Consider the following 23024-nt stretch of genomic DNA (forward strand, 5'->3'; position numbering starts at 1 on the left):
CCCTGCCGGCGGCGGGAGCTGATCCGCAGCCGGTGGGCGATGGCTGAGCCGGGCCCCGGCCCGGGCCCTGCGCGGGAGAGCGGGACTGGAGGCGGGGCGGCACGGGGCGGGAGCGCACCCCGCCGGGCCGGGCCCGCTCGTCCCCGCCGGGGGGGCTGTCGCCGCTCTCTCGGAAGCCGCGGGGGGGCTGGCCCTGGGCCCAGCACAGCTCCCTCCTGTCCTCCGCTGTGCCTTCTTTCCCCTTGACCTGTTTCCAGGAAACGTGGCTGATCCCGCCTGAGGGGACCCGCCAGCCTTTGGTCGCACGGCGGCTGGTGCCCGCACCCGAGGGAGACTCCCGCAGCCTGCGGGGAGCGGCTCCGCAGCGGGGGAAGAGCCGTCACGGGAAAGCGGCTGGGGGTGGCCCCGAGGAGGAGGGGGGCTGGCTCAAGTGCGTGGGAGTTTGGGGTGTAGGGAACAGCTTCTTGCAACCAGCAGTTGATGGTCGGATGTTTCCCTTACTAAGGACTCTGCTGCTAAAGCTGCAAACAGCCCCCGGGAAAAGCCGGCTCCCAACGGGGCGTGGGTACGGGCTGCTCCTACAGTTAATGGCACCTGCAGCCAGTTACAGAGTCAAAACTATTTATAGGTTCAAAGCAGTAATGAAGTCAGGACTTCAATTTGGAAAAATCTGTAATAAAGGAGCAATGGAAAGAAAAATATCACAGGAGGCTGTTGAAGTGAATGAGGAAAGTTATGAAAGGGATTTTTGTCAGTCTGATGTCTGAGTTTGCTGAGCAAACCAGTGCATGGCAAAGGACTCCCTGTGTATCCGAGATGTGAATTTGACCAAAAAGGTGGCTTTAAGCTTGAGTCAGACACAGCACCATAAAAATGGAAAATGGCAAATGTTGCTACAAAGGGAGTTCTGAGGGAGTCAGTTAAACTGAGCTGTGTTGTACCGAGCCAAAGTACTGGAATGTATTGTGGGAGATGCCATGAATCCACTGGTGGGAAAGCAAAACCAGAAATGGTGACTTAACTGAAGGCTAAGGCTGACAGCCACTGCTGAGGAGGACAGGGGGAGAGAAAGTGTGTTGAGGCAAAGAGGGACAGTTGGCAGACAACACAAAATGTAGATGCAGCGTGGTGGATTTCTCAGAAAAGGAGCGATGGGACAAAAAAGTCCGAAGTATCTTGGCATTTTGTACTGTTTTGCCATTTCAACACAAAGACTAACTAGATGCCACAAACCTATCTAATTGGACAGTTTCTTAGAGAAAATGCCTAATGACCTCCTGCTCTGGGGTAATTCCTGAACTACTGAAGTGAAGACCCATTTATTCTTGGATACCACTGTTTGGCTTTTCTCCCGAAACTTACCTGAGGGTCCCCACTGGCTTTTCGGAGGCTCATATGACCAGAGTCAAGCTGGTGTACTGGGGTCCCGGAGACATGGTAGCCATTCACTGTAAGAACAGGTAGAGAGTTAGCAGGCTTGCTGCTAGTAGCAAATGAATAATTGCACATTTTAAAAGCTAATCACATAATTGAATATACAGATATAAATCACAGTGTCCACTGCCTGCAGCCTAAGAAACTATGGAAGCTTCTCTCCACCCAACAGGCTGGCAATGGGATGTGTCAGCTCCGACCTGGAAATACTCCAGAACTGGACTGTGCAGAAACTCAGCGCATGGACCCCCTCTGCCCTTGGGATCCTGCAGCAGGCAATTACCAGGAGGAATGACAGAAGTTACTGAGCTGGAAAGAGCCAAGAAAAAGAGACACCCAAACTCAAAACAGTTCCCATAGCACTGTTTGGTAAAATGATGTGTTTGAATAAGTAGGCAATGTTGTATTGGGTTTGCGTGGCAAGGTTTTGGTAGGGGGGAGGGGCTACAGGGGTGGCTTCTGTGAGAAGCTGCTAGAAGTTTCTCACATGTCCTAGAGAGCCAAGACAGACCTACTGCTGGCCATGGCCGAGCCCATCAGTAATGGTGGTAGCGCCTCTGTGATAACATATTTAAGAAGGGGGAAAAATATCTGCACAACACCAGCAGCAGTCAAGAGGAGAGGAGTGATAATATGTGAGAGAAACAACTGCAGACACCATGGTCTGTGAAGAAGAAGGGGAAGGGGTCCTCCAGGCACCAGAGCAGAGATCCCCCTGAAGCCCAAGGTGAAGACCATGGTGAGGCTGGCTGTCCCCCTGCAGTCCGTGGATGTCCATGGTGGAACCGATATCCACCTGTAGCCTGTGGAGGGCCCTACGCCCGGGCAGGGGGATGCCTGAAGGAGGCTGTGGCCCCATGCAGGCCCCTTAGTGAACAGAGTCCTTGCAGGACCTGTGGACCCATGGAGAGAGGAGTCCACACTGCAGCAGGTTTGCTGGCAGGACCCACACTGGAGCAATCTCTTCCTGAAGGACTGCACCCCATGGGAGAGATCCCATGCTGGAGCAAGGGAAGAGTGTGAGGAGTCCTCCCCCTGAGGAGGCAGAGACAACATGTAATGAACTGACCGCAACCCCCATTCCTGTCCTCCTGCACCACTGAGGGCAAGGAGGTAGAGAAAGGAGGAGTGAAGCTGAGCCCAGGAAGAAGGGAAGGGTGGATGAAGGGTGTTTTAAGATTTGGTTTCTATTTCTCATTATCCTACTCTGATTTGATTGGTAATAAATTAAATTAATTTTCCTGGTTTGAGTCTGTTTTGCCTCTGACAGTAATTGCTGACTGATGTCCTTGTCCCTATGTTGACCCCATGAGCCTTTTGTCATATTTTTCTCCCCCTGTCCAGCTGAGGAGGGGAGTGATAGAGTGGCTTGGAGGATACCTGGTGTTCAGCTGCGGTCAACCCGCCACTTACGTAAAAAGCACTGGCTTAATGGAGATGGGCTTTTCATGTCAAGAGAGCAAGATTTGTAAGATATTTATGGTCCATGTATACAGCTGTAGGTTGCTTTAGTTTTGAAATATACTGAGCAAAGAATAATGCTAAAAGTAGGGTACTCAAGATACTCAACCACATTACAAATCCTTTGGTCACAACAAAATGTGCAACCTTCAAGCATACTTCCCACTCAACTTGTGCCAATAGAGAAGGGCATCAGTTCGAAAAAATGATATGAAAAATATCCTCTGCATTATTTACAGTCAGCTGGCAGCAATGGCCTTTATGTTTAACTCTTTTGATTCTAAAGTAATTTTTGCTTTGCTTTGTCTTTCTGCAGTACCCAAAGCTTTTCAGTACAGTTATGCTGTTACACTCTTACTGGATTCCCTGCAACTTCAAGTCCAGACAGAGGTGAAGTGGTCAACCCTGTAGCTACCATATGCTAAAATGCTTCTTTGTCCCATGTGCTCTGTGTGGAAGAGCTAAGTGCTACAGCCAGCCCACCCTCCTCTGCAGCTCTTTGCCTCTCCTGACCCAGCAGAGAGCAGGCTAGGAACGGCAGCCTGTCCTCCTCTCCCAGAGCTGGTCACCCCACTGGTCCCTGGGCCACCACCTGCTCCCGCGCTCCAGGGAAGGAGCCACCTCAGCTCTAGCAGGTGTTTCAGCCAGCCAGCCAGAAGATGCATCAGTAGGCAAACAACAGTCAAGAGTGTTCAAGACCAGGCTGGATGGGGCTTTGAGCAATCTGGTCTAGAGGGAGGTGTTCTTGCCCAGTGCAGGCGGTTGGAACAAGATGATTTTCAAGGATCCTTCCAACCCAAAACATTCTATGATTCTGTGAAGATGTATCAGAAGGGGAAACCCTATGATGTTTACTCTGCCACACCCACATGACTGTGTTCATTAAGTGTACATCCCATGTAATCACAGCATTTCCCTTTGCTCTGCTGCATGGTAGAGAAGCAGATTCACCCAATGCAGTGGTCAGGCACAGCACCAAACAGTACCTGCAGAACTCTTCTGTGACACAGGGCTCTTTGGAGTCCCAGGCACACTGCTCGGCCGCTCCCAGGTCGTTTCTGTTGAAGGGAAACATCAAGTAAGGGTGATGGAGGCCTTGCACACACACCAGAGTTAATGTCTATTACACATGTACAAATGGGTCTGACCCTCAGTGTTCTCTGAACCACGTTCTCAGCACTCTCCATCTCCTCCCATCTCTTTCTGCTGTTGCTCCCCAGCCCTGGCTCCCTTGGCAGCCAGCTGGGATGGTGGACACAGAGCAGACGGGGAGCTACACTATCAGTTCTTAGAGTGCAGGTCTGCCCCAGGGCCATGCTCAACAAGAAAGCAGAGATACAGCACAGATCACTGCTGGTGAGCTGCTGTGCCACCTGCACAGCCTTTCCAGGTGTAGCCAAACCAAGCCCAGCCCGGGGTTCTCCCTGCAGCCACCGGGACCTGCCTGGCCGCAGCACAGCCAGACGTGGCCCTCACCCTGGGAACAAGGACCAAGTGGTGGCAGTGCCTTCACCCCTGCACTCTGCCTGAAAGACAGCTGTGAATGACTCAGAGATGTGGGTTTAGTGACATATACGGAGACCGTAGCAATTTTTTCCCTCAAAAAAATCTATTTCCCTGGCAAATTTCCTTTTTTCCACTTGGATTCTTTAGCAGGTAGGATATGCAAGTGTATGTCCCACCAGTTTTGATACTCAAAAGACTGCTGCTGCTCTCCCCCTCTCCATTTTCTCTGTAGTTTAACCATTCTGCTCATTTGCTCAACAAATGGGAAATTATTTTTGACCACACGCTAAATACAGAAGATTTAATTGCAAAACATTGTAAAAGTCACAAAGAGCAGACAGTGGATTTTGAACAGCAACTTCTGCAGAAGTCTAGCGAGAAAGCCCATGTCACCATTCCTTTTGAATAAACATATTGATACCAAACAAAATAAAAAATACTGCCTGCCTGCCAATATCAAATAAGGAAATAAGGCAAGTTAGTGTAATCAAGTCAAAGGGCTACTTTGGCCACTTTGTTTGAAACTGTCATTGCCCAAATCCCCACCAAGAGCTATCTGACCCTGCCAAAGCCTGAAATCTTCCATCTCAGGATTCTGGATGATGGTAGTCAAGTGGTAACAGAACAGGAGAGGCTGAGAAAGCCCTTGCATCAGCTGGGGGTTCAGCGCTTCCCCCAGTGCACGAAGCGCCTCCTGACCCGGGCAAGTGCTGGGCCAAGCACCGGCCAGGCGCCAACAGGCTTTGAGAACTAGAAAAGGCCTGTTGGGTAAAGAAGGGAGTCCTATTTTATCTGTCTTCTTGTATGCATTTGTGCACATACATACACAGACAGATATCTTCAAAGGTTGCGTTAGGTTCCTTATGTCAGGAAAGGCCTTGGGATTATGATCCCGAGTGGGGAAGGTGTCATCCCCCGAACCTGTGATGCCCAAACCCTTGCGACGCCCCGCTTCCCCCGTGCTGCCATTGCCCCAAGCCACAGCGTGCTTAGGCTTGCAAAGAAAAATACTCTGAAATTTTTTTTTTGATTGCACGTGCAAAACCTGGTGGACAAGAAACTTTGATGACTCATGGGAAATATTTAAATTTTACTTGGCTTTTTGTGACTCGCATAGTAAGTTAATAAATTCCATGCTAGGTCAATGAGGAAGAATTGCAATGTGTTTTAGCTAAACAGAAGGAAAATCAAATGCTAAGAGTTGTCTTTTATGAGTCAGCTTGTCTTGGCTTAACATACACAAGTACACAGTTAATTAAAGACAAATTCCAATTTACATTTATTGTAATGCAAAGGTAAACAACAGAATATGCTACCCACGTTTCCTTTTTTTTTCTCTAATGTAAACTGTTGATTAATGAATAATGTGAGTTGACTTGAGACAAGTGTTTTAAAGAATTAACTTTTGGAAATCTGTGTGAGGGGCTGTGATGTCCACTTATGTTATGCCCAAGCGTTAACATGTTTTTGTCAGAACTGACTTTGACATTATCAGTAAGAAGAGTTACCCTCATATGTCTTTTTTTATCAAGCTTATCTGTTTACACTGTTTTTGCATTTTTGAGACCGTACAGAGGAATGTACCTAAAAACCTAAAATATATATTTGGAATTTAGGTAATCAATTAATTAAAATTACCAGCTGCTTTTTGTGAGTGGTCTCTGCTTTGCCTGCTTGCTGGCTGCTGTGGAGATGGTGTGAAGTGCCCAGTTCTTCCCCTTCACCATACGGAAAGCTCAGATTCATAACTTGAGGGCAGAATTTTTATACATGAAAGAGCAGTGCCCAGTGGTTAGCATATTTGTGAATACAATTCACAACACTCAATGTTTTGACAAATTTTCTAAAATAAAGTGAATATGGAGATACGCACTTTGAAAAATAACCCCAAAAAATCTATAAAAATGCATAAAATAAAAATAACATCTTGTATTGTGTATGAAATGAAAGGAACAAAAATGTTTTTAACCACATGTATTTTGAGTGCTAGGAGAATAGAAAATCCACTTCTGTGGACAAAGGAACAGAGGGATCATTCCAGCAACCCAAGCAGGGAGAGGAACTCGCCTCCGTCAGGCCTGCACTGCTGACATGCCATCTACTGGAAGCAATTACATTTACTAAGATAATACTGTAATGTTACAAATTTCTCTGCAGTTTAGTCATTATTAAGAGTGAATGAAGGGGGAGGGGTGATTTTTTCCCACAGCTACACAGAAAAGCCTTGGTGAGAGATAACACCCTGTTTGATACAGCCAAACCGGCCTGGAATACCAAAATACAGCCTTTGATCCTGGTGCTTGGAAAATCTGAAGACTACTTGTAACACTGGGGTAAAACAATGATCACTGCTATTAGGAATAAATTCAATATTGGACAAGATTTTATATCCCACGCGATTTTCCAGAGAGGATGTTGAAGTGAATCTAAACCTTTCACTCTGTGAGAGTGCAATTTAGCAGTGGCATCAACACCAACAAGTTCTGTCCTCCCTTATCAGCCACATGTTAATTATTCTATTTAGCCAATGAGGGGAGGGAATAATCAGTAGTTTTCTTGTCACTCTCTGGACTGTGAAGGAGGTCTGTGAACAGGAAGAAGTCCCGCAGCCCTGGGAGGCATCTGGAAATTACTGAACAGCAAGGCAGTAGAAAGCCACTTGTTCAAACTGAAATAACCTAGTGAGAGGAAAAACAGTTACAAGACCCAAGCTATACGTGCCAATAGAACCAAAGAGGGTTTTCACAGATGTGGTTAAGCGTTTCCTCCCAAAGGAAAGCGGAAACCAGTGGTGTTTGGGGAAAAAACTTCATTTTGCATCTGTTTGGCAGAATCAGAAATGACATGATGTGTCAGGACTTCGGAGAGCCACAGACTCTGGGGTGTCATGTTAGTCAAGAACACAGCTTCTGAGGAGGTCCTGATGCAGATGGTTTTTGTGATCAAACTGCAGTAGCTGAAGAAGGAATTTTGTGTCCCTTTTCCATGAATCCAGTAGCAATCTGAGGTCAAAGCAGCCGCTTTCCAGTCTGAACATACAACACCAGCAAACATCAGGGCTTTAAGGTGTAGCATAATCCCTCCAGTGTGTGCTCATATTGCTTTCAGGAATGAGTTTAGCACCTCTGCATGGTGTCATTTGTAGTGCTAATTTAGGAGCTAAATGCTCCATAGTTCCATTGGCCAAACTGTGAGAATGGGGCAGAGCAAGCCAGAGGACCTCGACATCTGCTTTCTGTGCAGAAACTTTCCCTGGTCTTAAGGATCTGTAGCAGCTACATGTCACCCAACTACTGGTGCTATCTCCTGTCTTTATAAATAAGCTTGGTTTTTGTTTTGGTTTTAATGGCAATAAATCTGTCATGCTGAGCAGCTCCAAACCCAGTTTCTGCCCTGAATAGCATGAAGCTGTGCAGGCTGCACAGGCCACTCAGACAAGGAGGAAGAACAGCAACAGAACATGTTCCTTTTCAATGCCACAAGAAGAAGCTCTGCAAGCCTCTACCAAACTGTTCCTGAAAACATGTAGAATTAGAACTGATATTTGCAGAAGGGTGGAACAGGCCCCACGGTCTTACATCATCTTTTTTGGATTCACTTTGCTCTTGCCAATGGCACATAGGAATTGCCTGTAAGTGCAGAGAGTTTGCACACCTCCCAGATTTCCTTTGCTACTCCACTGCATCTCCATAGGCTTTCAGCAAGGTTTGCAGCCTGTCTGCGTCTCCTCAAAGTCCAAAGGTGGACCTGTGAGTCAAAGGGAGTGCAAACAGCCCTGCTTTGGAAACAGATTTCCTTTAACAGCACAATAGTGCACTCCCCAGCCCACACCTCCTGGCTGCTGGAAGCCACCATGCTCCAGCTGGCTTGGCGGGAAGCAAACCTCACCTCACCTGTCCGTGCTCTCACACCTTATCTCTCCTTTCTGACTAAGATCTTCCCCACATTTCTGATGAATCAGAAAGCCTTTCATGGCACTTCATTTCTTGATATTGTGTGTGGGAGAGAACAGCCCAAAGGACAGGGAGGGGGAGTGTGTGGGTTTGTGCCTGTGAGGAGGGGAAATCACTTGCAATGCCCTGAGACTGCAGGAAACCATTCAGAGCTTCAGAAGCAGAAGGAGTGGGTGAAGGAGAGTACAATGGCGATGTTTTCCTCCTATTCCACACAGGAACATGTAGCACAAGGAGATTTTGTTTCACTGGAATGAGGAGGTCTCACCACTGCGTCCGTTCACAGAACTCACTCCAGGCCAGGCAGAACAGTCCTGGCTCTCCCCTCCTGACATCCTGCAGATCAGACTCTGAGGACTCTCCTGATTCAGCACAGAAGCTCTGCCGTCTTTGTGCTCAGTGAGCCCTGCAGTACTGAACCCCATGAGTCACCTACAGCAACATCAGCTCAACGGGCCCAACCAGCCCATGCGTGAGCCTCTGAACTGCACTATGGTCCTCTACGCAGTGCCCTTACATTGCACTGAGACGTCACACTTCTCCATGGGCCTCCCAGGACCCTTCCATCCTCATACCCAATGACAAGAGACAAGAAAAACAGGCAGAACTGACAGATGCAAATCTCTCTGCACCTGCACGGACCATGAGGATCAGTCTCTTCCATGCTGAAAGCAGAGCGCTGTGCAGTGCACAAACTAGTTCAGCAGGAGTTGCAGTGTCAGAACTGAAGTCCAGCTCCGTCCCACAGGCAGCTCAATAAAAAAGAGGCTAAGGATGGCACACAGCTTGTATCTTTGGCCTCGAAACAGTGTTCTGGAGACAGGCACCATCCAAGAGTTCTTGAAATCTTCTGTCAGTGTGTTAAGGGTAGAGGTGCCCGTCACTACCTCAACGGCATGGGAAAGGCTGCTGGCAATAATCCTTACTTGATCTTTCAGAATGAGCACTGGGACCTGTAGCGTGCCCCTCCTTTTGCAGTCAACATATGACAAAAGCGAGCCCTTCATTGCAGGCTTAGTAGTGATAATAATGCTATTTCCAGCACTTTCTGAGACACACTTTTTTCCCTGGGTTTTAGGCCACTTTACCAGGGCAGGTTTCTATACCACCCTTAAGTGGGGACACCCTGTATCAGAGGGAAAATGCCACTGAAAAGTTTTATCTGTATGAGAAAAAACACGTTAAGTAAAATGCTTAACAAATCTTAGGTGTCTCCACAGATGACTTAGTATTTCAGCTGCAGTTCATAAGTTTACTTGGAGTAGGTGTTGACTGTAGCTAGTGAGATATGAAAGAAAAACCTCGACCCACAGACTAAATCCTACCAAGGTCCTTAACTGAGTCAGAGAGATGGAAAAATATTAGGCAGAGGAAGTACTAGAGTAGGTTGTGGTTATATTCCTTCCATCCACTGATCTCTCACTTCAGGTCTAGTGTGTACTTCAGAAGAGGCAACAATTGTCTGCAAGTGGTGAACTTCCCCACTGCTTTCCAGTATCGCAAGGAGCAAGCCCCTCTAATGCATCCGCAGGCTGACATGTGCACCCTGGCTCTCAGGGACGTGACAAGGTGTGCTGGCCAGGAGCTCCAGGAACATGCCAGTCTAGATGAAATACTGGGTCACCTCTCAAAGAAATGGCATGCTTTCAGCACTTTAAGGTTGCTTTCTAACCAAGCAAAGACAAAATAAGTTTTGTTTATTCTCTGAAAATAGAGAGTTCAATATTTGGTAAAGGTTGGAGTTAAAGTTACATAAAAACCAGCTGTTACTGTTGGCCTTAGTGCCACCCTTGGACACATTCATTTCCTCTGGAGAACTGGCCACTCACTCCCTTCCTCACTCACAACAGCCTCACTGAAAATGCAAATATCACTGTGTGATCACAGTGTAGAAAATTCTCCTGCATAGCCTGTTGTCATCCTCCAATTACCCACTGAAATGCAGCATTATTAAAATTGCTTTCATATTCTTGATTAAGGTCTAGCTTATGATGATACAGTAGGGAGGTTTGCTTTACACCTGGTGCTTCTTAATTTAATCCTTTTTATGTGCTTACAATGCTTGTGTCTTGGGAAAAAATAGTTGCGCTTGCAACATGTAAGAGTGCTCTCAGCTCTGGCATTGCATAGAAGCTATAAGACATAAATGTAGTGAAGGGTGTCACAGAATCACAGAATCGCCTAGGTTGGAAGGGACCTTTAAGACCATCTAGTCCAACCATAAAAAAAAAAACAAAACAAAACCACCACCAAACAAAACACACACACCAACACTAAACCATATTCCCAAGCACCATGTCTTCCCGAGCATCAATTTGCCTTTTGAACACCTCCAGGGATGGTGCCTCAACCACTTCCCTGGGCAGCCCATTCCAAGGCTTAATAATCCTTTCAGTGAAAAAATTTTTCCTAATATCCAACCTGAACCTCCCCTGGTGCAACTTGAGGCCATTTCCTCTTGTCCTATCACCTGTAACTTGGGAGAAGAGACCGACCCCCACCTCTCTACTATCCTTTCACGTAGTTGTAGAGAGCAATAAGGTCTCCCCTCAGCCTTCTCCAGGCTGAACACCCTCAGCTCCCTCAGCCTCTCCTCATAAGACTTGTGCTCCAGATCCCTCACCAGCTTCGCTGCCCTTCTCTGGACCCACTCCAGCACCTCAATGTCTTTTTTGTGGTGAGGGGCCCAAAACTGGACACAGTACTTGAGGTGAGGCCTCACCAGTGCCCAGCGCAGGGGGATGGTCACCTCCTGAGTCCTATTCACCACGCTGTTCCTGACACAGGCCAGGATACTATTGGCCTTCTTGGCCACCTGGGCACACTGCTGGCTCCTGTTCGGCCGACAGTCGACCAACACCCCCAGGTCCTTTTCTGCCAGGCAGCTCCAGCCACTCTGCCCCCAGCCTGGAGCGCTGCAGGGGGTTGGTGTGACCCAAGTGGATGACCCGGCACTTGGCCTTACTGAATCTCATTCTGTTGGTCTTAACCCATCCATCCAGCCTGTCCAGATCCCTCTGCAAAGCTTCTCTACCCTCCAGCAGGTCAACACTCCCGCCCAACTTGGTGTTGTCTGCAAATTTACTGAGGGTGCACTCGATCCCCTCATCCAGATCATTGATAAAGATGTTAAAGAGAACGGGTCCCAGTACCGAGCCCTGGGGGACACCACTCGTGACTGGCTGCCAACTGGATTTGACTCCATTCACCACCACTCTCTGGACCAGGCCCTCCCAGTGGAGAGTATTCCCATCTAAGCCATGGGCAGGCAGTTTCTCCAGGAGGATACCGTGGAAATATATTTTAGGATGGAGAACCTTGAAACACACAGAAGTACCTTTGATTTTCTGTGGGTATTCTCAGAGCCAGTGAGTGTCCTAATGACAAAGGCATCACATACAAGATGACCACAGCCACTGTTACCATCGCTTATCTGCCTGTAATGTGCCAGGCAATTTTCAGGATGCAGCCAATGGAGAAGGCACAAGGAGGATAAAGACTGGTAGAGTTTCCAGCTGTGGAATCCTATGGGGCTTAGACATGTCAGTGCTTAACTACTCAGACCAGGATGTTTTAGCAGATATTGGTGCCCTTGTAAATTCACTTTGGAGACAAAGACAGCACCATGCTGGATGGAAGAACCCAGCTGCTCATTAGCCATAAGCTGTTTAAGGTCCCCAAAGACTAGGTTTGCAAGGGAAATGCAATGTGTTTATGGCACTGAGTTTTCAGCTATTTTTGGGTGCTAGCTAGAACAATCTGCTGTTTCCGCTGTTCTTGGGGTCAGTAGGCAGGTTGCAGTGTTGCACAGCTGGATCAGAGACTTTCTTGGAGTTAGGAACTTCACTGGAAAAATGGTGAAGGGTAAGCAGGAAGGGGTACCCAGGAGAACAGAAACAGAAAAGCTGGCTGGTGGTACCAGGAGGATACTAAGTGATACATATTTTTCCAAGCAGATCAAGAAAATATTCTTAACACTCTGAACTGCTGGACTTGAGATTCATTTCAAGGAAACCACTGCTTGCAGCTACGTGTTTCAGGACTGCCTGAAACTCTATGCCCCGGAACTTGCTATTGCAGGTGGCATTTTACTAATGATGTCTGTGACAATGAGAATACACGGACCTTAATTAGGATCAAGATAACGTGAAAGCAAAATTCCTGCTTTCCAGGAGACAGAAAACTGTTTAGTAAATGGGAAAAACATAACACCACAGACAAGAAAAGCCTGGAAACAAGGACACACCATGAAAGTCTGACCTCAGTGGAGAATGCACGATGGCAGCAAGCCACATGCACTCTTTTGTCATAAGTATATGTCATCTTTTATGCGATGGACAAGGTAGCTGTAGTGCTTGACTAATGCAAGAAGTATTACAGCTGCAGCACATCGGAGAATTTCTTCAGCATAATCAAATATTTTTCTGCTGAATCTTCCACCCACGCACAGTTGTAAACCACTCCCAAAGACACTGAGCAACCATATGTTAACTGCATAGTAGCTGTGCATTCTGAGCACACGGTACTTTTGAACTTGGCATGGCAGTGTGATCCGAAGGCCCCCCTTTCAGAGATCGCACCAAGGCCACCCTTGCCCAGCTGCCCGGAAACTTTTCTGTGTTCTCCCACAGTCCAGGTTATTTGCAGTATCAGCTGCTCTGCCGGCACCATTCAGTCCACAGTCTCCCATGTGAAAAGAGGATTAATGGGATGTCAAAGCAGAGGAGATCACTCACCCCAGTTTTCTTAAAGATGGCTTTTCTGTGCCCAGAAGACAGTTTTAAGAGGCTATGTGAAGCACACAATTCTTGACACTTTTCAGAGACTGGATAGCATCTTCACCCTCCCACCCTGACTGCTTCTTACCTCCTCTGCCCCTTCATTTATCCATCCCACCCTGTGTCTTTACATCCTTCCCCATCACTTGTACACAGACTCATGTCTTCTCTCATTTGCAATCACAACACAGAACTACAATTATTATTGATAAGGAAATGTCATAATAGCTAATTACTTCAGAAATATACATTTGTTTCAGATGATGCCAGTGTAGTCCTGGGAAGGGGAGAGTTCTTCCCTAGTAAGCTGCATGCAGTTGCCAGCAGTGCTGACATCGCCTGAACTGAATATGAAGCATTGTAAAGAAATGCAGGCAGGGCAGAGCAGTGCTATTTTCCTTCCTCCAGGCTCTGAAAATACCAGCTAGAAGCCTGCTGCCAACCCCCCAAAACAGCAGCAAGAATATAAACATAGTTATTTCACAGTGACTGTCAGGCAGGAGATACGCAGAGCAGAAATGATTTTACCTTACCTGCACCTGCCTCCAAAAAAACCCACAGATCGTCCAGATGTGCACAGGATTGAAATGTCAGTGCTCTGTTTGTTTCCCTGTTTCCCAGATAGAGTTTCTTCCTATTCACAGTCTTCCCAACAGCTCATGCACTTGAAAGATTTTGAAAGCTTCACACAGAGTGATTTTGCAACCCAGACTAGCCTGGAGACATTTATTTCTTGAAATTCCAGCAGAACAACAGACCTTCTTGTTGACTTGCCACAATGGTACCTGTCTTGGGAAGGGAACGGACAGGGACCGCCCCCCATCCACAGCCAGGTACAGGCAATCTCAGCTCAATGGTGAAACGGACACAGGCCCCCAGTGGCAACAGAGTCTACAGCACTTCACATACAGACTTACTGGCTTTACTTCAGTAAGACCACACACAACAACCCCTCACCTCAGTCACAGACAGAAATGCAGAAGTGTGAATAAAGCACTTGGAAATTTATCGAGCTGGGATTTGACACAAATCCCTCGAAATATGAAGGCCACAAGTTAACTGGCAGTTTCTGGCGGCCTTATTTCATGTTTCTCCAAACAGGTCAACACTAGAGCTGACCTGTGAGCCATGGACAGTGCAGATGGACAGTTGGCCTCGACTGATGGAGCCCACCACTGTTTGCACAGTTCTGGTGAGGCAGAAATAATAAAAAGCCTGTGTTCATATTTTTTCTGAAGCAAATAAGGGAATTCGATGGGCAGCCAGGTTGGTTCAGAAGAAGCATGGAAGCTGTGCACAAGAGTGTTTACACTCTCTTCAGTCCTCCCAGACTTTATTCTCTCCCTGTCTGCAAAGAGGAGACCTAAACCCATCCATCTTGGGATGCACAGACTTCCTTCTCTCTCAGTCCATCAGCTGCCATCACCCTCAGCCACTAACACCCTCCCCATCCTCGGGAACCAGAAGCAGCCATCCCTACAAACCCATCTGGGCCACTGGGAAGGATTTATGTTCTGTATATGAGGGGTGGGTTGCACAGAGAGAGTGGGTTCCAGACCATGCTCTCCCCATCCAGAGTCACAAGCACCATTGCTAGAGCCCAGGTATCTCCTGCAGGGCAGCAGGAGCTTCAGGAGGTGGGGGCACGGGGTTTGGTCTGCTTACACACTTCAAACAGCCAATTCTTCTTCCTTGGCACACGCAGCAGGCATGGGACAGCATGGACTGAACACACATCCTAGGGGGTTGTGGTAGTGCAAGGGGATGTGGGTAGTCATGCTGAGACTGGAGAAATTGGGGAAGCATGGGCATGGAGATAGCCAAACACTGGCTAGGAGGAGATCTTAACATCTAAAATTTGATTAGTAAAAAATCCAAGGCAGAGTAGTATTGTACAAGTGCACAGGGATGGAATGCTGAGGAACAACCAGTACTGCAGGTCTGGGAAGGACCTTTTCTCTTTCAGATTTACTTCTCCAAGTAATCACCGGTCTCTCATTCGTTGCTCCAACAGCAGAGAAGTTTTTCCTCTCCATCTGCTGAATCAAACCTATTAGTGTTGCATGCATAAATGCATTTTTTTTTCAGTTCAGACCTAGTAGTTTCTAGCACGTAGAAAAGCTTTCTGTGGGGCTTACAGCTTTGTAACACTGAGCTGCAGCTCTGGCCAGCTCTAAGCCATATGCTGTGGCTGCCTTGAACGAGGCAAAGAGTGTTCTTCCTGGGACATCCCTGAAGCTGTGCTTACAGAGCCTACCTTTCCTTTCCACCGCCTTCCTGCCAGCTGTGGGGCTCCTGGGTTCTTCTTAGTACTTGTGCAGTGACAGTAACTAAAGACATGTTTCTTTCCTCAACCATTACTATGCCAACATGTCATATTTCTGATTTTTCTGATGTTTCTTAAACCTGTCAAGGCTTCCTGCCGCTGGGTAAATATTTTTGCCTTGGTGTGATTAGCAGGGCTGTTGGCCCAGCCTTCCAGCTACTGCTATTCAAGGAAACCCTGGGAATATGGCAGGTCTTCAGACACTGAGTCTTCCCCAAAGTGCTGTCCCTCTGAAGTGTGAGCACGCATGCAGATGGGTGTTTGTGTGCATGTGCGAACATGCTAGGCTAGTTGTGACAGCTGTTAGGAACTAAGTGTAGAAACGGGGTGCGGCATTTTAGAGATGTCCTACGCATCCTAGGCACTGCTGGGGAAGAAAGCCAGGGTGGATATCTTGGATGTGAAGGGAGGTGTGCTCACTGTATGACCTGACAGGAGGAGACTGTGTCCCTGCACAGCCCTCCCTGTTGACACCATCATAGCTGCATTCTGCTATGGGAGGAGTAAGGGGCACTAATCCCATGCAAGGAAACACAGTACAAGTTCCCCTTCAGTTCTGGACTGTAAGCTCAGGTCCCCGGTCAGATTCACTACAGCCAGTTTTACCTGCTCCTGGAGTCAGGGTTGCAAAGGAAGCTCTCATTAGAGTCGGTGAAGAGAGACTGGCACTTACAGGGTGTAGCTGACATTAGCTACTTTGGACACCTACACCAGGAAGACAATTGAAATGGAAAAGACATTTATTTTAATGGATAAATGGTGATACTGGAAGATCCTGTTCAAATGGAGTTGTCCACCCTGCAAATGGTACCTTGTCAGGTGAATCAAACTCTGCCCTGCTGAGACAGCAGTAGGGATGGTGAAACCTATCTAAGCGTACAGGAGTGAGTATCCTAGAGGGCAGCCACTGCTGAGGACTCTGATGGGCACCAGCCTGACAGCCATGCACTCCTTTGCACACACTTCCTTCTAGTTTATCATCCTTGCTCACTGCTGTCCTGATTCTAAACAGAGAGCATGAACATGCACTTAACCCTCCAAGTCCCAGGAGAAGTATCCTGACTTGTACTTCCAGACAGCACAGGACTCCTTGCAGAGTTAACAATGCAAAATAAGGACCATGACTGCTCCAGAGAAGGGTCTTCCAGGTGTTTTTGAGGGGCTTGCCATCTCTCTCCTCTTTCTTATGTTTGGACATGACAAGCTTGTGTGTTTCTAGATGTTGCACAAGACAGATGCCCAGCATCCTGACCATAATGTGATTGATGTGGACTCAACCTTCCTACGGCAGACCATACTCTGAAAACAAATTTTATTGTATTGTACAATTTTATTGTATTGAAATCCTCTTGGGCTTCATTCTACAGACCTTTTGTGGGTCAGAGGCCTTTAAAATGGTTTCAGGATTGAGTCCAATCAGTTTCATAGAATGATAAATGTGGAGTGCTTATCTGGTTGGGCCATCAAGTAGAGATAGACAGGAATGTGCTGTCGTTGTCGGCTGGCTCATTTACCTGTGCAAATCTGCTTCTTCCATACAGAGTCACCCCAATTCTTTCATTACACATTTTTCTAATATCTTTTTTCCACATAAGAACACTGTCTCATAAATTCTATTTCTTTCCAGTTAAGCACCAAATTCCTTGAGTTTTTTCAGGTAAATACAATGAAAATTAGACCACAGAACAACACACATGATGTGACTACTATGGTCAGGTAAGATATATGGTAGCACAGGCAGATAATCAAAACATGGAAGGACACTAACCACTGGAGACAGCTGACAAGAATATTAGTGCCTCAGCAAGGGGAAGGTTCTGTTGTATTTTGAAGGCTCAAAAGAATTAAGATGTTACTTGCCCCTAAATCCAAATCCCCTCCCCAGGAAAGGGAATGCATACTTGAGTTCCTATCTCTGAATAGCTCAAGCACCAAGAGGAAAAAAAAATATTTTTTTTTTTTTTTTAAAAAAAGGCTTTTGCACCATGTGAGGAAGGAAGCAAATGGTGAAGCAGAGATGGGCAGTGCCAACATGTTCAGAAAGGCAATTTGTTGGATGGACTGATCACTCAACACCTCCTATTTTCAGGATGAGGGAGCAGAACTACACAAAGGGTTCAGCTGGGGAGCAGCACCACACCAAAACTTGTGTAGCTTTTGCTTGCTGACTTCCTTCAAAGGCCACGTCCCCTCCCAGCTCCCAGCTGTGACCATCCCAGCAGATGGACAGCACAGTGCTGGCTGATCCAGCTTTTCCCTGGGAGCAGGAGGACAGGACTGTCCAGGGAGGAGCAGGGTCTGTCCCAAAGTACAGCGGAAACATTCGGCAAAGGTGCTTGTAGGTACATAAGACATGAACAGCAGTAAATGTTCCTCTGAACCCATACTAACATTCTTTGACTTAGACAACTAGAAAAAGCAAATCAGCAGTTGAGTGACAACAGCCTAGTCAGATGTGATGTATGTAAAAACTGGGGAAACACAAAGATACCAAATAAAGAACAACTCCCATGTGAGTCCCAGGCATTTGTCATCCCCTACATTGATAAATATTTTTCATATAGGTTAGGCTTTACAGACTGAAAAAACAGGCCTGACAGGGATTTCAGGAAGTCATTTAGTCCCTGCTGTGCCCCAAAACAAGGCTAACATGATTTTTCACAGTTTTGCGTAACCTGCTATTAGACAACTCCAGTGATACAGGTTCCCAGGCAGCTCTCTACTCCCACACTTACTATCTTAGAGAGGTAGGAAGAGTTAGAGTTGTTGTTGTTGCGACTGAAGTGTGTTACTGTGTCTTCTAGTGATGACAGGCATTGCAAACAGTCCTCTTCACAACAGCATTTTATGCATTTGAAGCCTACTTTCATGCCCCTATCCACATCTTCGCTTTCCTAGGGCAGACAGCCCCAATCTCCTAACATTTGCTCATGGGCCAAGATTCCCACATCTCCCATCACTCTTGCTACTCTCTTCTGGGCTTTATCCAACTGGTTTACATCTTTCCTGAAGTGTAGAGCCCAAACAAGATAAAATATTCCAGCTGAGGCTTTGTAATTTCCTTGTAAAGTTGGAGGCTTACTTCATGCCTTACAGAGAACATTCCATTTATACAATTGAAAATGCTGGCTGTTTTTGTACTAGCACAACACTGCTGGCTCACACTTGGTTTTAGATCCTCCAGAGCCCCCACGTCTCTGTAAACTGCTCCATTGCCAGTCCTTGTCAATTATTTCTGATGAAACCCCCCATCTTAGGTGCACCTTTACTGAACACTACTCTACTAAAGCGTGTGTCCTCAGCTGCAGGATGATTGTGAATTCTGAGCCTGCTCTGTGCAGCATACCACATTCTCTCCCAGCTTCAGTTAAAGTTAAAGTTTGAGTAAGTACTCTTACTGTCAACATGCCATTCATTACTGGAAATACTGACAAGAACAAAGCCTTGGGCAGATCCCTGCAGGATTTCCTTTGATGCAAACTTCTCTTTGACAAGGGACTATTGACTACCACGCTCTGAGTATGATCTGCCAAGCAATTTTGCACCATCTTATTGTGATTTAACTATTGCCCCCTTTCCCTTTAGTTTGCCTTCCCTCTAGCCGGCTTTTAAACCACCTTTGCTGCTTCTAAGACCTGTTTTCCTGTAAATGAGCTGCCTCTCCTGCACGCGGGGTCTCTGCTCACAGACCTGCCCTGCCTGTAGCCTGTAATGTTCAGCCACAGTCCTACCGCATGAGAGGGCAGGTGCCTCCTCCCACCAATGCTTGTCAATAGTGGAAGTGCTAAAGCTGCCATGAACCTGCCAAGAAAGCCCGCTCTTGCCAGCACTCCCCAGCTCTGTTGGGCTCTTACGCAACCCAGGGCTCAACTGCAGCCCTGAGCTTGGTGAATCCCTCACCCTGCTCTGGGACATGCCTCCCACTGACTGCCAGGGCAACTGTTTGGGCACACAGGACGCTGCAGTACTGCAAGAGATGGACATGGCATGCAGAGGATGTCCAGATATAACATTTAAAAGAACAGACAGTGAACCCAATGCCTGGAGCTTCCACATATGCTTAGCATATGGCTGAGTTAAGTTACTGTCTTCTGCCTCATGCATGAGAGACATATCATGAAAGGAACAACCAAAGGGAGGAAGCATTACAGCAAAGCCCAAGGGATGTGTTACACGTATAAAAAGAAGGCAAGAGCATGGATTTGTGAGCTTCAGGCTACAGGAAGCCTTGCAGAGCACTGTTTAGCCAAAAACACAGCACTACATTTGCTACCTAACATCAGCCCTGAGGGAAAAACCACAATGTCGCGCTGCAGCAATTAGCTGAGTTTACTGGCAGGCCAAGTCTGGGTACCTCTGGAAAAGGTAGGATCAGAGACAGCTCCTGCAGCCGCATGCTGTTAGCGGAGGCTGGATGGATCCCAGGGCATCTACAGCCCACGCAGTGCACAGCTGGAAGGAACCGCAGGGCTCCAGCAGGGACAGCTGAGGATGCTCTGTGTCGTGTGTGTCATGGAGAAGAGCCCTTCTTTCCTTCCACTCACTTTTTGGCTACTTTTTCCTGCAGATCACTACCTATGAAAGAGGACTAACATCTCCCACTCTGTCACTGAACAGCTCTGTGCTTCTTCTACTTGTCATTAGTGTCTCCTCTCAAATTTTCTGCATGCTTGAGTAGAAGTAGATAGCCTCTTGCCTCTACTTCAGCTCCACTGCCTGGCTCAGCCTCAGTGGGTAGGAGAAGGAGAGAGCAGATAATACAGAAAAGGGGTATTCTAAGTTATTTAAAATAAGAGGGGGAAAAAGGCATAAAAAGCAGTCTCCACAGCAGCCAGAGAGACCTGCTGTAAACTAGAAGAATAACCAGTCATATTTATTCTCTCTGAAACCTTTTGCTCTTTCAGCAAGCAGAGCTCAGGCCATGGTTAAGATACAGAAATCCCTTCTTGGATTCAAAAATTTTAAGGAAATTAAAAAAGGCTACATAAAGTACAAGCCTCTGTAACAAAGCTGAAGTGGTACAGTCCCTTTAGACAATTTGGTGCTTGAGCACCTGAAGAAGACAGCCTTGTTTTGGCATGATGATTCTGATCCATGTCCAGATTCTGCACCTGGAAATGGAAGGAAACTCTGCAGAGAATTTCAGAGGTGCCTGGGAGGGAACCTACCTTTGGTCAATGGCAGATAGCAATAACAGAGCCTTTCAAGTACAAATTCATGTTTCTTCCTGTTGAATAGGAAGCTTTGTAGATCCTGATAACAGGAGACATGAGACATACACAGGGACACGCCTAAACAGCTCTGAAGTCAGAACCTCCTTCCACTGTGGGACTGAAAACTGAAGTGCTCTATGACAGAAGGCTCCAAATGGAGGAGAAGAAAACTTCATTTTTCAGTGTAGCCCAGTGTAACAAGGTCTCTGGAAACCCTTACAGTTCAAGTAAGTGTCCCAGTGTTTTGCTGCATGTCAGAGGGTCCACCTCCCTGGTGCCAGCTCTCCACCTACTCCATGCAGCAGAAGGCCCTGAGAGGGCTGAGCAGATAGTGAACTGGCTGAGATCCCCCAAGTGAAACATCTACCATAACCTTCAGTGAACAGTGCCTTGCTGTTATCCAAGTTGCCTTAAACTCACCTTCCAGTGCAGCTCTGTTTATGTACAATCCTAATAAAATATTTTATTCACAACATCTAGTTTTAGCAAAGCAGGTACAGATGTTTGTGAAAGACAGAAGTGGGGAAAAAAAAAAAAAAGAAAGAATCCCACAATTAAACCACTTAGACTAAAATAACCAGAAAGTTCTTTCTCATTCCCTTATCCCTCTGAAGTGCTGTCCTCTCCTAGTAGGGTGTTACAAAGGTTCCCCCTCCAAGCACATCCTTTATGCCTTGTTGCATCTGTTAAGGAGAGCCCTCCCCCAGAAAGTCTGCATCACAATATACACTCATTCCACAGCTCCGGGAAGCTCCTTGGCTCCCCAAAGGCTCTTTCCCAAGCCTTCTGAAGGGGGTTCAGACAGATTTAATCTTTCTGAATCTGAATCTGAATCTCACTGTACTTATTCCTTGCCCAGGAGATAGTTTGGCTATTTGTATTCATTAAAATAAGGACTGAATCACTCTCTTGGAGATGCAAATATTTCTGCCTCAGATGGGTGGGACCTACTCTGACTGATTAATATTTTGTTGTCTTGAGAAGTTCCCTTCCCTCTAATGACTCGCTGGCATGGTTAACTATGAAACGTTATCTTACACAGAATCTTGTATTTTGGAATAGTCTGTACATTAACAAGTATACTTGCTGCACCCATCTGTATGGGATTAATTCATATAGAATATTGCTGGCATTTGACTGAGACCATACACAACGGAATTTGGATGGGTAATCTCTTTCTCTCCTAGGCAGACTCAGCATCCAGATTCTGCTGGGCTGCATTGACAGATCCCAGAGCTATTAATTCCCATGCTATGCTATATTCTAAAAGAGCCTACGTTTCATCAACCCCACTGAAGCTGGACCTCCATTCAGCAAGGAGAGGTTATCAATATAGTTTGTCAGGATGTGCAGTGTCCTAGCAAGAGAAGTGCTCATGCCCTTCCTGGGAGGCATCATTGTCATCAGCAAACACAGCTGTATTCCCTGACACCTCAGAGTCTTCTGATGCATATGTGGGTCATGAGAAGAATCATCATTTCAGACTGTCTCAGCTGTGGAATCAGAGGGCAAAGACCATGGGAAAGCAATGTATGCAGGGGCTACAGTATTTCCTGACAGGTTACCCATGTCCCTTCTCTTTCAGCTGAGACCAGATGTACATTCTAGCAATGGCTGTCACTCCTACAGCAGTTCTACAGCAAGTCAACATGCAGTCAGTCAGCCACTTATGAGTCACTGTGTGAAACACCCAGACTTCCCCATAGAAGGAAAAAAAAAAAAGAAAAGAGAATTTGTGAAGAGTGTGGAGGAGGTCTTGAAACACTTTCTGATCATCCATCTCAGTAGAGATGACTGGTCCCTTGGAAATCTGAGAAATGGTTATGACCTTACAAACCAGGAGTTTTGCATCAATTCCTGTTGGTGGGCAATGGTGAGCAGAAGACCTTTAACTACATGGGTGAGACTGAAGGCCAGCCTTCAGCTTCCACTGACCTCTGAGTTATCATGTTTACACTAAACAGTGGTATCTCTCTCAAACGCTGTAGCGTACTTTTATCATCTGGTGACAGCAATGAAAAAGAGAGAGCAACCTAGGAGTACATTTGCACAAATAAGATCTTGATGGAAAAGAGACCTAGCTCCTGCTGCTGAAACAATGGTGCTATGAAGGCAAAGCAGGAAGGGGGCCCATGAAACCCTGTGACAGAGACATGTGCTGGCACTGTGTCTCCACAACAAACACTGCCAGTGTTTATCTTGATACTCCCAGCAGCAGCTACAGCAATGAGAGGACAAGTAAGTGGTTCAGACAAGTCGGTGGGTGCAGTCAGTGAGCTGTCCGGTCTATGAGACTTGCCATAAACATTACCCACACCAGTGCAACTCTACTGTAGGCAAGATGGGGACTGCA

General features: G+C 46.8%; 1 protein-coding gene across 2 annotated transcripts in view; it reads right to left on the reverse strand.

Moving 5' to 3' along the window:
* GAS7 (growth arrest specific 7) overlaps positions 1-23024 on the reverse strand; it is a 92016-nt gene that overhangs the window by 38329 nt on the left and 30663 nt on the right. Inside the window, exons 3-4 of one of the 2 annotated variants that reach the window (XM_014956967.1) lie at positions 3882-3953; positions 1363-1448 (exon numbers count right to left, since the gene is read on the reverse strand). In XM_014956967.1, the coding sequence (XP_014812453.1) occupies positions 1363-1448; positions 3882-3953 (158 nt within the window). The remainder of the gene's footprint in view (positions 1-1362; positions 1449-3881; positions 3954-23024) is intronic. The other variant, XM_014956968.1, reaches the window with a different exon arrangement.

Source organism: Calidris pugnax, unplaced genomic scaffold (assembly GCF_001431845.1).
Source record: "Calidris pugnax isolate Ruff unplaced genomic scaffold, ASM143184v1 scaffold304, whole genome shotgun sequence".
NCBI classification, from domain to species: domain Eukaryota; kingdom Metazoa; phylum Chordata; class Aves; order Charadriiformes; family Scolopacidae; genus Calidris; species Calidris pugnax.